General features: G+C 45.8%; 1 protein-coding gene across 2 annotated transcripts; it reads left to right on the top strand.

Moving 5' to 3' along the window:
* Positions 1–1,514: 1,514 nt before the first annotated feature.
* On the top strand, positions 1,515–13,483 carry FLCN (folliculin). 2 transcript variants are annotated; one of them, XM_070761405.1, is made up of 12 exons: positions 1,515–1,646; positions 2,580–2,850; positions 4,579–4,725; positions 6,863–7,084; positions 7,467–7,627; positions 9,057–9,148; positions 9,268–9,461; positions 10,357–10,470; positions 10,750–10,873; positions 12,105–12,236; positions 12,479–12,584; positions 12,750–13,483. In XM_070761405.1, exons 2-12 carry the CDS (start codon positions 2,602–2,604, stop codon positions 12,949–12,951), a joined length of 1,743 nt encoding a protein of 580 aa, XP_070617506.1. In that variant the 5' UTR covers positions 1,515–1,646; positions 2,580–2,601; the 3' UTR covers positions 12,952–13,483. The 2 variants fall into 2 exon arrangements, with proteins under 2 accessions (XP_070617506.1, XP_070617508.1); XM_070761407.1 differs by lacking the exon at positions 10,357–10,470 and having other exon boundaries at positions 1,562–1,646.
* Positions 13,484–13,782: the final 299 nt, after the last annotated feature.

Here is a 13,782-nt window from a genome sequence, read left to right as displayed (position 1 = left end):
AGGATCCTACAGTGGGGAATCTCGTCCAACCTCGGCAACTTTGCGACGCGTGGACTTCAACTCCCAGGATTCCTCAGCCAGCGTTTGGACCAGGGAATTCTGGGAATGGGAAATCCACGAGTTGTAAAAATTGTCAAGGAGATGTAGAGTCTGGGGAGAGGTCTCAACCGTACGTGTCCCCCCCCCCAAAATAACGTGCTTCTTGCATGCGTCAGATAGAGAAGTTCAACAAGAACCAGGAAGATTCCCATGCTCCTGCGTGGCTGGGTGGGGGATTGTGGGAGTTGGAGTCCACAAACTATCTTAGTTCTGTAAGCTGCCCTGAGTCGCCATGGGCAAATCGGAGGCAATATAAATTGAAAGAAGGGAGGGAGAGAGAGAAAGAGAAAGGAAAAAAAAAGAGAGGAAAGAAAGAACATAGAGGATGGCAGAAAAAGACCGTCCATCTAGTCTGCCCTTATACTGTTTCCTGTATTTTATCTTAGGATGGATCTATGTTTATCTCAGGCATGTTTAAATTCAGTCACTGTGGATTTACCAACCACGTCTGCTGGAAGTTTCTTCCAAGCATCTACTCCTCTTCAGTAAAACAATATTTTCTCACGTTGCTTCTGATCATTCCAACTAACCTCAGATTGTGGCCCCTTGTTCTTTTGTTCAAATCCTTGCCAAAGAAAGAAAAAAAATGAAAGAAAAAGTGAGTTGCTGAGGCTAAGAATCCCTGGACCGTCTCCTCCAAGAACCAAAGCCCATCATCCTCTTGCGCCTGAAAACGAAGGCAAGAACTGGGTGTCTGTCCAGACCTGCCCCATTGACCTCAACCCCCCACCCCACCCCTCTGGGGGCATTGCATGCTCTGGGGCAGAACCCCCAATTGTGCTGCTGTGTGCATGCAAGCCTTTGCAACCTTGATTGATGGTGCGGTGGAATAACGGGCGCACTTGTCTGTAAAAGGCCTGAATTTACTCCCGCAGGAAAAGCGAGATACAAATCTAAATAAACGCCCTTCTGCATAAACTTGTGCATTGTTTCCATCTCGTGACTCTCATAGGACTCCCCGGGTCGTACCATTTTGCCCAGGGGGGAAGCCTATAAAATCCTAAATATGCGGACAGGATATTCTTGTTACCTCTCCTTTCCGAATTAGCAATCTATTTGGCTTTGGTATTTTGAGGCCTAAAATCTGAACTTTTCTAAAATCTGAAAGTGCATATAAATTGCCGGCGAAATCTCCGTCACACACCCTCTCAGTTGGATTGGCCCTTCTCTGGAAGCCCCAATGGTGGCAGGTTGAACCAATGGCAGCCGAAGGGGGATCCTGCGATGTAGTTGGCAAAGAAACCCCGAACGCTAACTCTGGGAGGATTCAGGGCTGAATCGTGTACTGTTTTTAGATGTGCTTCTCATTCCTTTCCTGGCGTTGGATTGCACGCGGGAGTTTCGAGGGAGGCAAAAGTTCGTTGGGTTCCCCCTCCAAGGTTTCAATGGTTCCTCCCGTTGAGTCCGAGTCAGGCGCTTTGGGCGGCGACAGACAACCCGGAAGAACGCGCATGCGCGCTCCCACCAGAACGAAACCCTTGAGTTCTTTTGTACTGGACCTCAATCAGGACTAGCGCCTTGCTCTGGCTCCCGAGGAGGGAATAAAGGTAGGGTCGCGTGCGCGGGCTGGTAGGACAGTAGGGAGAGAGGCTGTTTTAACCTCAGATCTCTTGCTGGCTTAAAGACCAGCCTGTTCCCAGATTGTAAAGGTGTTTGTGTGTGTCTCAGCATCACCTCCCCAGACACACAATCACACCTATCTAGGCATGCATGGTTATTTATGCAGCAGGGTCATTAATGCCCCCGCCCCCAAACCTTGAACCATCTGCAAAGATGCTGGGACTACAACTCCCAGCATTTGCAGAAAGGATGGGAGTCGAGTTTTGAGGGGCGTGCATAAGTGCATCTGCCTGCCTACCGTCCCCTGTCCCAATGTAACTCTATTGTCAGCACCGATACCATGTATAGAAACATTGTTATATCTTTGTATGCTACCAATAGGTACTTGACAAAATAAATAAAATATTTTGTGTAAAAATGTACATAAATGTCTTGACAGTGGTATTAGTTTTTGTAATATAAAGACGATCATTCCTTACATTTCCTCCAAAAAATAGATTTACCAAATTTATCATTTGACCAGCTGTTCTCTGCAAAGGGCTGTGTTCATGCACTTTTAAGTGAATTCACTTGTTTTATAGTAATGTAAATTAATACCAAAACATAATATAGAACAATTTTTCTTCCATGCTAAACTACCTCCTCCTTCCTTCCTTCCTTCCTATCTTCCTTCCTTCCTTCCATCCTCCTTCTTCCTTCCTATTTTCCTTCCTTCCCTCCTTCTTCCTTCCTTCCCTCCCTTCCTTCCTATCTTCCTTTCTTCCCTTCCTTCCAGCTGGATGCCCTTGCACCAGTCCCCACTCTCAGCCATATCCACCTCACAGGGTTGTTGTTCTTGGTGGTGAAACAAGACATACAATGCATTTCCATCTTGAATTGCACAAAGCCAAGACAGGATATTTTCGGCATTTTTTTTGCAGCTGAGCCTCAAAAACAGCCACCATGAACGCCATTGTGGTGCTGTGCCACTTCTGCGAGCTGCACGGCCCTCGCACCCTCTTCTGCACGGAGGTCTTGCACGCCCCTTTGCCGCAGGGCCCGCTGGGGGGAGACAGCCCCGGGCAAAGCGAGCAAGCAGAGGATGAGGAAGGCGGCATTCAGATGAGCAGCAGGATTCGCTCCCACAGTCCGGCCGAAGGGGCCAGCGTTGACTCCAGCAGCCCGGGGCCCAAGAAGTCAGACATGTGCGAGGCAAGTAGGTTAATACCTGGTTAGGGCTGGAAAGCGTTCGGAGCAAGTAGAACAATTTAAAAACCCTACAAAGACAGGGCTTGGAAAACATTCTTTGCAGAGAGTAACAATGAAAGAGCTTGCAAGCCAGTAAGAGCTGGGAACATTATTAGCACCTGGAAAGAAACTTTCAGAGCAAGTAGAGCAATGGAAAAAACCCTGCAAAGACTTAGGGCTTGGAAAACATTCTTCGTTGAGAGTAACAGTGAAAGAGCTTGCAAGCCGATAAGAGCTGGGAACATTATTAGCACCTGGTTAGGGCTGGAAAGAAACATTTGGAGCAAGTTAGAGCAATGAAACAAAAAGTGCAAAGACTTAGGGGCTTGGAAAACATTCTTAGCAAAGAGTAACAATGAAAGAGCTTGCAAGCCAGTAAGAGCTGGGAACATTGTTAGCACCTGGAAAGAAACATTCGGAGCAAGTAGAACAATGGAAAAAACCCTGCAAAGACTTATGACTTGGAAAACATTCTTCGTTGAGAGTAACAATGAAAGAGCTGGCAAGCCAGTAAGAGCTGGGAACGTCGTTAGCCCGTTTGGGACTGGAAATAAATTTACTTGGAGCAAGTTAGAGTAAGGAAAAAAACTCTGCAAAGACTTAGAGCTTGGAGAACATTCTCCACAGAGTAACAGTGAAAGAACCTGCAAAATAAGAGCTGGGAAGATCGCTAGCACCTAGCTAGGGCTGGGGGGAAAAGCTTCAAAAAAATGCTGCATTCAGATTATAAGACACACTCAAATTTTTAGCCTCTTTTTGCGAGGAAAAATGTGCGTCTTATACTCCAAAAATGCAGTAGTTTTTCCTATAGCAGGTATAGTTTTCACTCAGCAGCATCATTATTATGAGGTATAGGAAATATACTGGCGACATTAAGAGTAATCTGCATATCCGAAATACAGTGATCCCTCGATTATCGTGAGGGTTCCGTTCCAAGACCCCTCGCAATAATCGGTTTTTCGCGATGTAGGGTTGCGGAAGTAAAAACACCATCTGCGCATGCGCGCCCTTTTTTCATGGCCGCGCATGCGCAGATGGTGGAGTTTGCGTGGGCGGCGTGGAAGACCCAGGGAAGGTTCCTTCGGCCGCCCAGCAGCTGATCTGCTCGGCAGCGCAGCAGCAGACAAAGATCGGGGTTTCCCCTTTGCGTGGGCGGCGAGGAAACCCCGATCTTCGTCTGCTCGCTGCTGCTGCGGCCGCCCAGCAGATCAGCTGCTGGGCGGCCGAAGGAACCTTCCCTGGGTCTTCCTCGCTGATGCCCCCGCTCGCCCGCCCGCCGCCCGCCAGCAAGAGGGGGAGAGATAGAGAGAGAAGGAAAGAAAGAGATGAGAGAGGGAGGAAGAAAGTGTGAGAGAGGAAGAAGCAAGATAGAGAAAGAGAGAGAGAAAGAAAGATGAGAAAGGAAGGAAGAGAGTGACGTCATTGGGTGGGAAAAATCGCGATATAGCGTTTCGCGAAGAACGGGATCGCGAAAATCGAGGGATCACTGTAAAGCAATAACAAAAAATGCTTCTAGAGACTTTGTGTGATAGAGCAAAACTAAGCATATTTTTGGAATCAGCACACCAAAACAGACATACATTTGCTGATTATTATTTTTTGGGTGGACCGGTGTTATTAACATTTTTGGAATCCTCTGTATTTCCTGTTGTCTATTTCTTTATTAACTTCTCTTTCGTTCCCACCTCTTAGGGGTGTCGTTCCCTTCCTGTCGGCCATCCAGGCTACATCAGTCACGACAAGGAAACGTCAATCAAATACATCAGCCACCAGCACCCGAACCACCCCCAGCTCTTCAGCATTGTGCGACAGGCGTGTGTGCGCAGCCTCAGCTGTGAAGTAAGCTGGCTGGGTTGGGTGGATCATATACTTAATGTATTTCTATTTTTATCCTGCCTTTTATTATTTTCAAGGTGGTCTGAGAAGACTAATAGAGTGATATCTTGTCTTACAAACTTAATTGGTTCTGGGACGAGGTTCTTAAGGTGAAAAGTTTGTAAGACGAAACAATGGTTCCCATAGGAATCAATGGAGAAGCGATTAATGCGTGCAAGCCCAAAACTCACCCCTTTTGCCAGCCGAAGCGCCCATTTTTGTGCTGCTGGGATTCCCGAGGCTCCCCTCCATGGGAAACCCCACCTCCAGACTTCTGTGTTTTTGCGATGCTGCAGGGGAATCCCAGCAGGGGAATCCCAGCAGCGCAAAAACGAGCACTTCGCTGGTAACGGAAGTCCGGAGGTGGGGTTTCCCAGCAAAGGGAGCAACAGTGAAAACGCAGCATCGCAAAAACACCGAAGTCCTCGAAACCCCACCTCCGGACCTCTGTGTTTTTGTGATGCTGCGATTTCACTGATGCTCCCCTCGCTGGGAAACCCCACCTCCGGACTTCCGTTGCCAGCGAAGCGCCTGTTTTGCGCTGCTGTAATTCCCCTGCTGGGATTCCCCTGCAGCATCGCAAAACCACGGAAGTCCAGAGGTGGTATTTCCCATGGAGGGGAGCCTCAGGGGAATCCCAGCAGCACAAAAACGGGTGCTTTGCTGGCAACGGAAGTCCAGAGGTGGGGCATCCCAGCAGCAGCAGTGGGTTTGTAAGGTGAAAATAGTTTGTAAGAAGAGGCAAAAAAATCTTAAACCCTGGGTTTGTATCTCAAAAAGTTTGTATGACGAGGTGTTTGTAAGACGAGGTATCACTGTAGTAGTAATGCAGTTAACCAAACAGGGTTTTTTTTTGGGGGGGGGGGGGGTTGCATAAGGATTTCTGTTGAAACTCTTTTATAGGTGGTACATGCTCCCTCTAAGACTTGCAAAGATTTATCCAAAACTAAATGTTGGAAATGCAAGGAACAATCAGGCACCTTCTTTCATATGTGGTGGTCTTGCCCCAAAATTCAAAATATTTGGAAAATAACCCACAAATGGCTCACAGAAATTATGGAAGAAGAAATAGAATATACCCCAGAAAGTATACTTTTAAGAATTTGGAAGCAACATTATTCTAAGCAAAAGCTCTATCTTATGACGCATATAATGACAGCAGTTAGAATTTCAATAGCGCAAATGTGGAAAAAAGAAGAAACCCCGTCTGAAAACCGAATTATGGAAAAAATTTACAGATGCGCAGAAATGGACGAAATGACGAACACAATCAAAGGAATAAGAACTAAAGAAACCAAAGAGATATGGCAAAAATGGCGTGAATGGCTCTGTAATAAAAATAAAATATAGTAATACAGGGTATCAGTGTACATACAAAAGATTTAAGACTTAAGTTTATTATATTATGCTCTATTAATCTATTGAACTGTACTTGATTTGTCAAATACATAGAATTATGATATTTAATTCCAATGTGTAAAAGATACGGTCACAATTCAAAGTGTTGGTTATGACCTATAAAGCCCTTCATGGCACCGGACCAGACTATCTCAGGGACCGCCTTCTGCCGCACGAATCCCAGCGACCAGTTAGTCCCAGAGTGGGCCTTCTCCGGGTCCCATCAACTAAACAATGTCGCTTGGCAGGACCCATGGGAAGAGCCTTCTCTGTGGCGGCCGCAGCCTTTTGGAACCAACTCCCCCCAGTGATTAGAATTGCCCCCACCCTCCTTGCCTTTCGTAAGCTTCTTAAAACCCACCCCTGTCGTCAGGCATGGGGGAACTGAGATACCCTTTCCCCCTAGGCCTTTACAATTTACACATGGTATGTTTGTATGTATGTTTGGTTTTATAATAAGTGTTTTTTTAGTTATTTTAGTATTGGATTGGATTGTTACATGCTGTTTTTATCATTGCTGTTAGCCGCCCGAGTCTACGGAGCGGGGCGGTCCAATAAATGAATGAATGAATGAATGAATGAATGAATGAATGAATGAATAAATAAATAAATACGGTATCTGATATGTAAAAATTTATGTGTGAATATTTTTTAAAAAAAAGAATTTCTGTTGAGGGGTCTGCCTCTTTTCCTCTTTGCCAAGGTCTGTCCCGGACGGGAGGGTCCCATCTTTTTCGGGGACGAGCAGCACGGTTTCGTCTTCAGCCACACGTTCTTCATCAAGGACAGCCTGGCTCGGGGCTTCCAGCGCTGGTACAGCATCATCACCATCATGATGGACCGCATCTACCTCATCAACTCGTGGCCTTTCCTCCTGGGGAAGATCCGGGGCATCGTGGACGAGCTGCAAGGCAAAGCTCTCAAGGTCTGTCAATCAAAAATGTGGAAACGTAGAAGATTGACGGCAGAAAAAGACCTCATGGTCCATCTTGTCTGCCCTTATACTATTTCCTGTATTTTATCTTAGGATGAATTCTTCCTTCCTTCCTTCCTTCGTTTCCTTCCTTCTCTTCCTTTCCTTCGTTTCCTTCCTTCTTCATTCATAGAAACATAGAAGGTTGACAGGAGAAAAAGACCTCCTGGTCCATCTAGTCTGCCCTTATACTATTCCCTGTATTTCATCTTAGGATGAATCTATGTTTATCCCAGGCATGTTTACATTCAATGACTGTGGATTGACCAACCACGTCTGCTGGAAGTTTGTTCCAAGGATCTACGACTTCAATTGCTGCTTTTTGGTTATTCAGGTCTTTGAAGCGGAGCAGTACGGATGTCCGCAGCGCGCCCAACGCATGAACACGGCATTTACCCCTTTTCTGCACCAGCGGAACGGGAATGCAGCTCGGTCGCTGACTTCGCTTACCAATGACGAGAACCTGTGGGCTTGCCTTCACACTTCCTTTGCTTGGTGAATATACCGTATTTTTGGAGTATAAGACGCACCTTAGTTTTGGGAGAGGAGAATAGAGGGAAAATTCTGCCTCCCAGATGTTCATCTGGCTAGCATCCTTAGTCTGGTCAGCTTCAGCACATTATTTTATCCCCTGGTCAGGGCTTAAAAAAACCATGTTATTCGGAGAGAGTAACAGTGAAAGAGCTTGTAAGCAGGCGAGAGCTGGGAACATTATTAGCACCTGGAAAGAAACTTATTCAGAGCAAGTAGAGCAATGAAAAAAACCCTGCAAAGACTTGGGGCTTGGAAAACATTATTTGCAGAGAGTAACAATGAAAGAGCTTGCAGGCCAGTAAGTGTTCTGTCGGGCTCTCTGGTAGACTCCTCCCAAAAATTCACAGGTACATGTTTCAGACACACACACGTTTGAAAATGCAAAACAATGTTTTTTATAATGAAAATTCCCTTAACCCAAGCCCTCTTTTGGTATAGCCAAGAGCACTCGTCTCCAAACAAACTGGTAATTTGTACAAGTCCCTTATCAGTTCTGTGATACTTACCTTGCAGCTGTGAGGCAATTCACAGTCCTTCTTCTTTCACAAAGTGAAACACACTTTGCTCTGGTTTAGTTTCAAAGCGGGTGAAAAATCAGCACACAAAAGGCCAAAGTCAGTAAAGCAGTCACGAAACACAACGGTCAGATAATCCTCCACAATGGCCAAACCCACAGGCTGCTCTTTATAGCAGCCTCACTAATGACCACAGCCCCACCCAACCACAGGTGGCCTCATTTTCTTTGATAATAATCTCTCAGATGTTGCTGCCTATGCATCGCTCTCCTCATGCGTGGCTGTATCATTAACTCTTGTTCCGAATCCAAGGAGGAGCTAGATAATTGATCTCCTTCTGAGCTGTCTGCCACACTCTCCTCCTCCCTGTCACTCATGTCTTCTTGGTCAGAGGAGCCTTCATCAGCAGATTCCACCGGGGGCAAAACAGGCCTGCAGCATGTGGATGTCTCCCCCACATCCACAGTCCTTGGGGCAGGAGCTGGGCCAGAGCTGACCACAACAGTAAGAGTTAGGAACATTGTTAGCACCTGGTTAGGGCTGGAAAAAAACTTACTCAGAGCAAGTTAGAGAAATGAAAAGAACCCTGCAAAGACTTAGGGCTTGGAAAACATTCTTTGCAGAGAGTAACAATGAAAGAGCCTGCAAGGTAAGAGCTGGGAAGATCGTTAGCACCTGGTTAGGCCTGGGGGGGAAATAGCTACATTCAGAATATAAGATGCACCTGAATTTTCAGCCTGTTTTAGGTGTAAAAAAGTGCGTCTTATACTCTGAAAAATACGGTAGTTGGTAGACCTCCAGCTTGGAAATCCCGGTGCAGGGACGGGGCTCTGCTGTGTATCAAGTGGGCTTACACCCCTTTCCAATATCCTTAGGCTGCTGAAGGCCTGTGGCAGCAGACTCACGGAGAAGCTTCTGGAAGGGGCCCCGACAGAGGACACATTGGTGCAGATGGAAAAACTTGCCGGTAAAGGCAGAAGCCGGGAGGGTTTTTTTTAATGGATGTGCTCGCTTGTAAAAAGCCACTCTTCCTTGCCTTGTGCCGGGAGAAGCGCGAGTAACCTCCGTTCAAAATCTTTTCTTCAGATATGGAGGAAGAGTCAGAAGCCTGGGACAACTCGGAGGAAGAAGACGGAAAATCAACCAGCCAGAAGGACGTCCGAGAAGGTTCCGCGCAAACGAAGAATCCAGCCGATTTTGGTCTTTTGGCAGAACGCAGCAGCTGGAACGGGGCAGGCGGGAGTCATTCGGTCTTCCGTTCCCTCCGGCATTTGAGACAGGCAAGGAACGGTCACTGGATCATCACCGGGAGAGGAGAGGGGTCTTTGGCCATCTTGGCAATTTTAGGAGGCCGTACACCCCAAGCTATGGAAAATAACATAACCAAACAAACACAAACAATTTTAAAAAGCAGATACAGTGGTACCTCGTGATACGAACCCCTCGTCATACGAACTTTCCGAGATAGGAACTTGTTCTTACGAACTTTTTCCGCCTTACAAACCCACCGTCCGAACGCCGGTCAGGAGGCTCAAACGGAGCTTTGACATCACGAAGACGTCCTTCCTGGAGTCCACGTTTCGGCCGGCCAGGAAGAACGTATCCGTGGCGTCAAAGCTCCGCCCATGGAATTCCCTATTGGGATTCCCCACCTCCGTTTGAGCCTCCCAACCGACTGACAGTTCCGCAGCTCTTTTGCAAAGCTGACAGCCGGGCGGCGGGGCTTCTCGGCGGCCTCCTGAACGCCGAACCCGGAAGTTTGGCAAAAGTTTGGTTTTGGGAGGACACTGAGAAGCCCCCTGGGTGTTTCAAAAGGCGACAGCTAGGCGGCGGCGCCCAGCGGAGCGCCATTTTTGTGGAGGGGGGGTTTCTTGCACGCATTAATTGATTTTACATTGTTTCCTATGGGAAACATTTCGTCTTACGAACTTTTCACCTTACGAACCTTCTCTGGGAACCAATTAAGTTCGTAAGACGAGGTATTACTGTACTTCTAAAACTTGGGAAGCCTGGTGCATGGCAATTATTTCTCAAGTATAGTTGGCAGGGAAATTCTGGGGAGTTGCAAGTTCAGACCTCTCAAGAGTTGCTAAAGCATGAGAAACATGGGTGGTAGAGTAAAATTAAAGAGGGGGAAGAAAAGATTTTAGAAACTATTGGTTGCGTCTTTCCCAGGTCTTGGGCTCGTCGGCGTTCCGCATGCTGGCCTGGCACGTTCTCATGGGCAACCAGGTCATCTGGAAAGCGCTGGATCGAGACCTCATCCACTCCGCCTTCGATGTCCTGCGGGTATGAAATGCAGGGTTGCTTTTCTCCGCCCCCGTCCTCTACTAGTGGATTTCTGATTGGCTGGGCTGCCCTGATGTCGTAATATAAGGGTGGGGCATGCAAAGTTACCTTTTCCCACCCCCGTCCTCTTCTAGTGGATTTCTGATTGGCTGGGCTGCCCTGATGTCGTAATACGGGGGTGAAACCACAGCTTTCTCCGTCCTGCTTTGCAAACTATTTTGTCCGCACGAAATCTGCGCTGGCAGCTGGATTCTCACCTGCCTCTCTTTCCTTTGCTAGACCATGCTTCCGGTTGGCTGTGTCCGGATCATCCCGTACAGCGACCAATACGAGGAGGCGTACCGGTGCAACTTTTTGGGCCTTGGTCCTCAAGTGAAAATCCCTCCTCACATTTTGTCCTCTGGTAAGAACAAGTCTTTTGTCTTCTCCAGGCCGGTAGAAAAGATGGGTAACCCTTGGCTTGTCCTGGACACCCTGATGGTTCACAATCTACAGATAGTCCTCGACTTACGACCAAAGCTGGAACCAGAATTTCCATCCTTAACCAAGGCAATTGCTAAGTGGATTAGGATGGGTTTTACTACCATGGTTGTTGAGTAAATGACTGCTGTTGTTGCCATCATTAAGAGAATGCGGCTCTCCGCCACCTTGACTTTGCTTGTGGGAATCCATTTAGAAAGGTTGCAAATCGGACCCTGCAAACACTGTAAATTCAAGCGGGGTGGTGGTCCCACAAATCTGGGGGTGGTGCTATAACAGGGTGTCCAGCAAACCTGGAAAACAGGGAAATCAGGGGATTATCAGGTTTGGGAAATATCAGGGAATTTGTGAAAAAAACAGAATAAATCAGGGGGGGAAACTAAATTGTATTAAAATGTTTAAAAATCAGGGGAAATTCGTGTAAAAAAAAACAACCACGGATCGCGCTGCCTGGCAGAGTCAAGCAAAAATGAGCATAACTGTGGCAAGAACTTGCTTCCTCAGCTCCCGATATTTCTCCATGGCTTGGCCGTTTGGTGTGACGTCAGCTACAATCGTGCCTTAACTAGATCGCAAGTTACAGGGAAATATCAGGGGATTCTTGAAAAAAACAGAACAAATCATGTAAAAAACCCAAACTGTATTAAAATAATAATAATAATAATAATAATAATTATTATTATTATTATTAATTAGATTTGTACACCGCCCCTCTCCAAAGACTCGGAGCGGCTCACAACACAAAACAGTACAAATCCAATGATTAAAACAATTTAAAACCCTTAATATAAAAAACAATCATACATCTCAGACAAACCATACATAAAACGGAAACGGTCCAGGGGAATCAATTACCCCATGCCTGACGACAGAGGTGGGTTTTAAGAAGTTTGCCAAAGGCAAGGAGGGTGGAGGAAGTCCTAATCTCCGGGGGGGAGTTGATTCCAGAGGGTCGGGGCCGCCACAGAGAAGGCTCTTCCCCTTAAAATGTTTAAAAGTCAGGGGAAAATCATGTATGATTTTGATATGACATCATCTACGACTGTGCCGTAACTAGATTGCAAGTTACAGAGAAATGTCAGGGAAATATCGGAATCTCAAAATGCTTTCCCCCTGGACACAATGTATAAAGAAATTCTGGTTTTTTTCTGCAGAGTTTGCTGTCCTGGTGGAAGTTCGTCTGGCCACACGGTCAAGCCTTTATCCCGTCCTCTTTGACGATGACCAGCCCCTCAGTAAATACGAGTTTGTGGTGACCAGCGGCAGCCCTCTGGCAGCAGACAGAGGTGAGCCTTGCGCCTTAAGTCCAAGCCATGTTGAGTAGAGAGTGATAACACCGTCCAATCTGTAGTTCACAACCAAAAAGAGTTGTGTTACAAATTTTTAAAAAGGAACATACTTTTGCTATTTAGCTGGAAATGCAGAAGAATAAAGATGGACAGGTGTCTCAACTGTGCAGTGCTGATTTTTTTAAAAAAAGCAATAGAAAAAGCTAGATGATGCTCCAAGTCCTTCTTCCCATCTGCAGTTGGTCCCACCATCCTGAACAAGATTGAAGCTGCTCTGATGAATCAGAACCTCTCGGTTGATGTGGTGGACCAGTGCCTCATTTGCCTAAAGGAGGAGTGGATGAAGTAAGGTGGACTTTTTGGTTAAGACGTAGTGGTCTTCTGGGGTATTTCTTGCAGATGCTTCCTTGAAGGAAGGGAGATGTTGTGCAATGTGATCTTCAGAAATTTCATTTTTGAAAGAGCAGGTCCAACGGTTCTCATTATCTTCTCTCTTTTTGCTCTCTGCAGTAAAGTGAAGGTCCTCTTCAAGTTCACCAAGGTGGATAGCAGGCCGAAAGAAGATACCCAGAAATTGTTGAGCATCTTGGGGGCTTCTGAAGAGGATAACGTGAAGCTTCTGAAGTTCTGGATGACGGGCTTGAGTAAGACCTACAAATCGCATTTGATGTCCACCGTTCGCAGTCCAACTTTCCTGGAGTCTCGGACTTAGGTCTGGGGAACTCTTGGGTTGCCCTCGGGGAATTTTGTCAGCCCATTCATTTTGTGCGGGATGAAGGAGCTCAGATATTGTGTGGCAACACTGTGTAGACCGACAAAAAAAAGCAGAGGATGAAGGAAAATCTCTTGACCTCAAAACTATCTACATAAGGGGTGTCCAGCCTAAGTGACTTTAAAATTTTTGGACTTAAAACGATGCAGCATTTAGTGTTTTAGGTTACCATGATATTAATTCAAACTTCTTTATTTTTTTTAACTGCACAGCTATTTATTGATGAACTCTATAAACTTTTCTGGTAAGGAAAGTAATCCCAAATATATGGAATTTTTAAAAGGGAGAAAGATTAATAAGAGGTCCTATTTGGTGAAGAATTTATTTCTGTGAATATGTCAAAATATGTATATCTACTCATTTTCAGAAAGATTTCTTAAAATGTTTTATAACTTTTCCTTCATTGTGTAATTCATGTTTGTGTTGAATTTTTGTGTGCAAAAATGCACATAATAAAAGGTTCAGAGGAAAATCCTGGTTTTTTTAAAAAAAAATTCAAATGATGTTTAACACATGGTAGGAAGCCCATGTGAAGTTTTGCTTTGCAAATTGAAGCATTTCCACCAAATGTTACCCCCCAAAATGCAGGAAACCTAGGCATTTTCCTCTATAAGGAATGGTTTTTAGATTTAATTCTTAACTTTAATTAATTGGATTTTGATTTACATTGTCTTTTGCATATGTTGTAAGCCTCCCCGAGTTCTCGGAGAGGGGCGGCATATAAATCCGATAAATAAATAAATAAAAGTCATTCATCTCCCTTCTCAATCA

The sequence above is a fragment of the Erythrolamprus reginae genome, chromosome 9, assembly GCF_031021105.1.
Source record: "Erythrolamprus reginae isolate rEryReg1 chromosome 9, rEryReg1.hap1, whole genome shotgun sequence".
In the NCBI taxonomy this organism is placed as follows: Eukaryota; Metazoa; Chordata; class Lepidosauria; order Squamata; family Dipsadidae; genus Erythrolamprus; species Erythrolamprus reginae.
The sequence above is the reverse complement of the archived record's forward strand: the minus strand, read 5'-3'. Positions and strand labels throughout refer to the sequence as shown.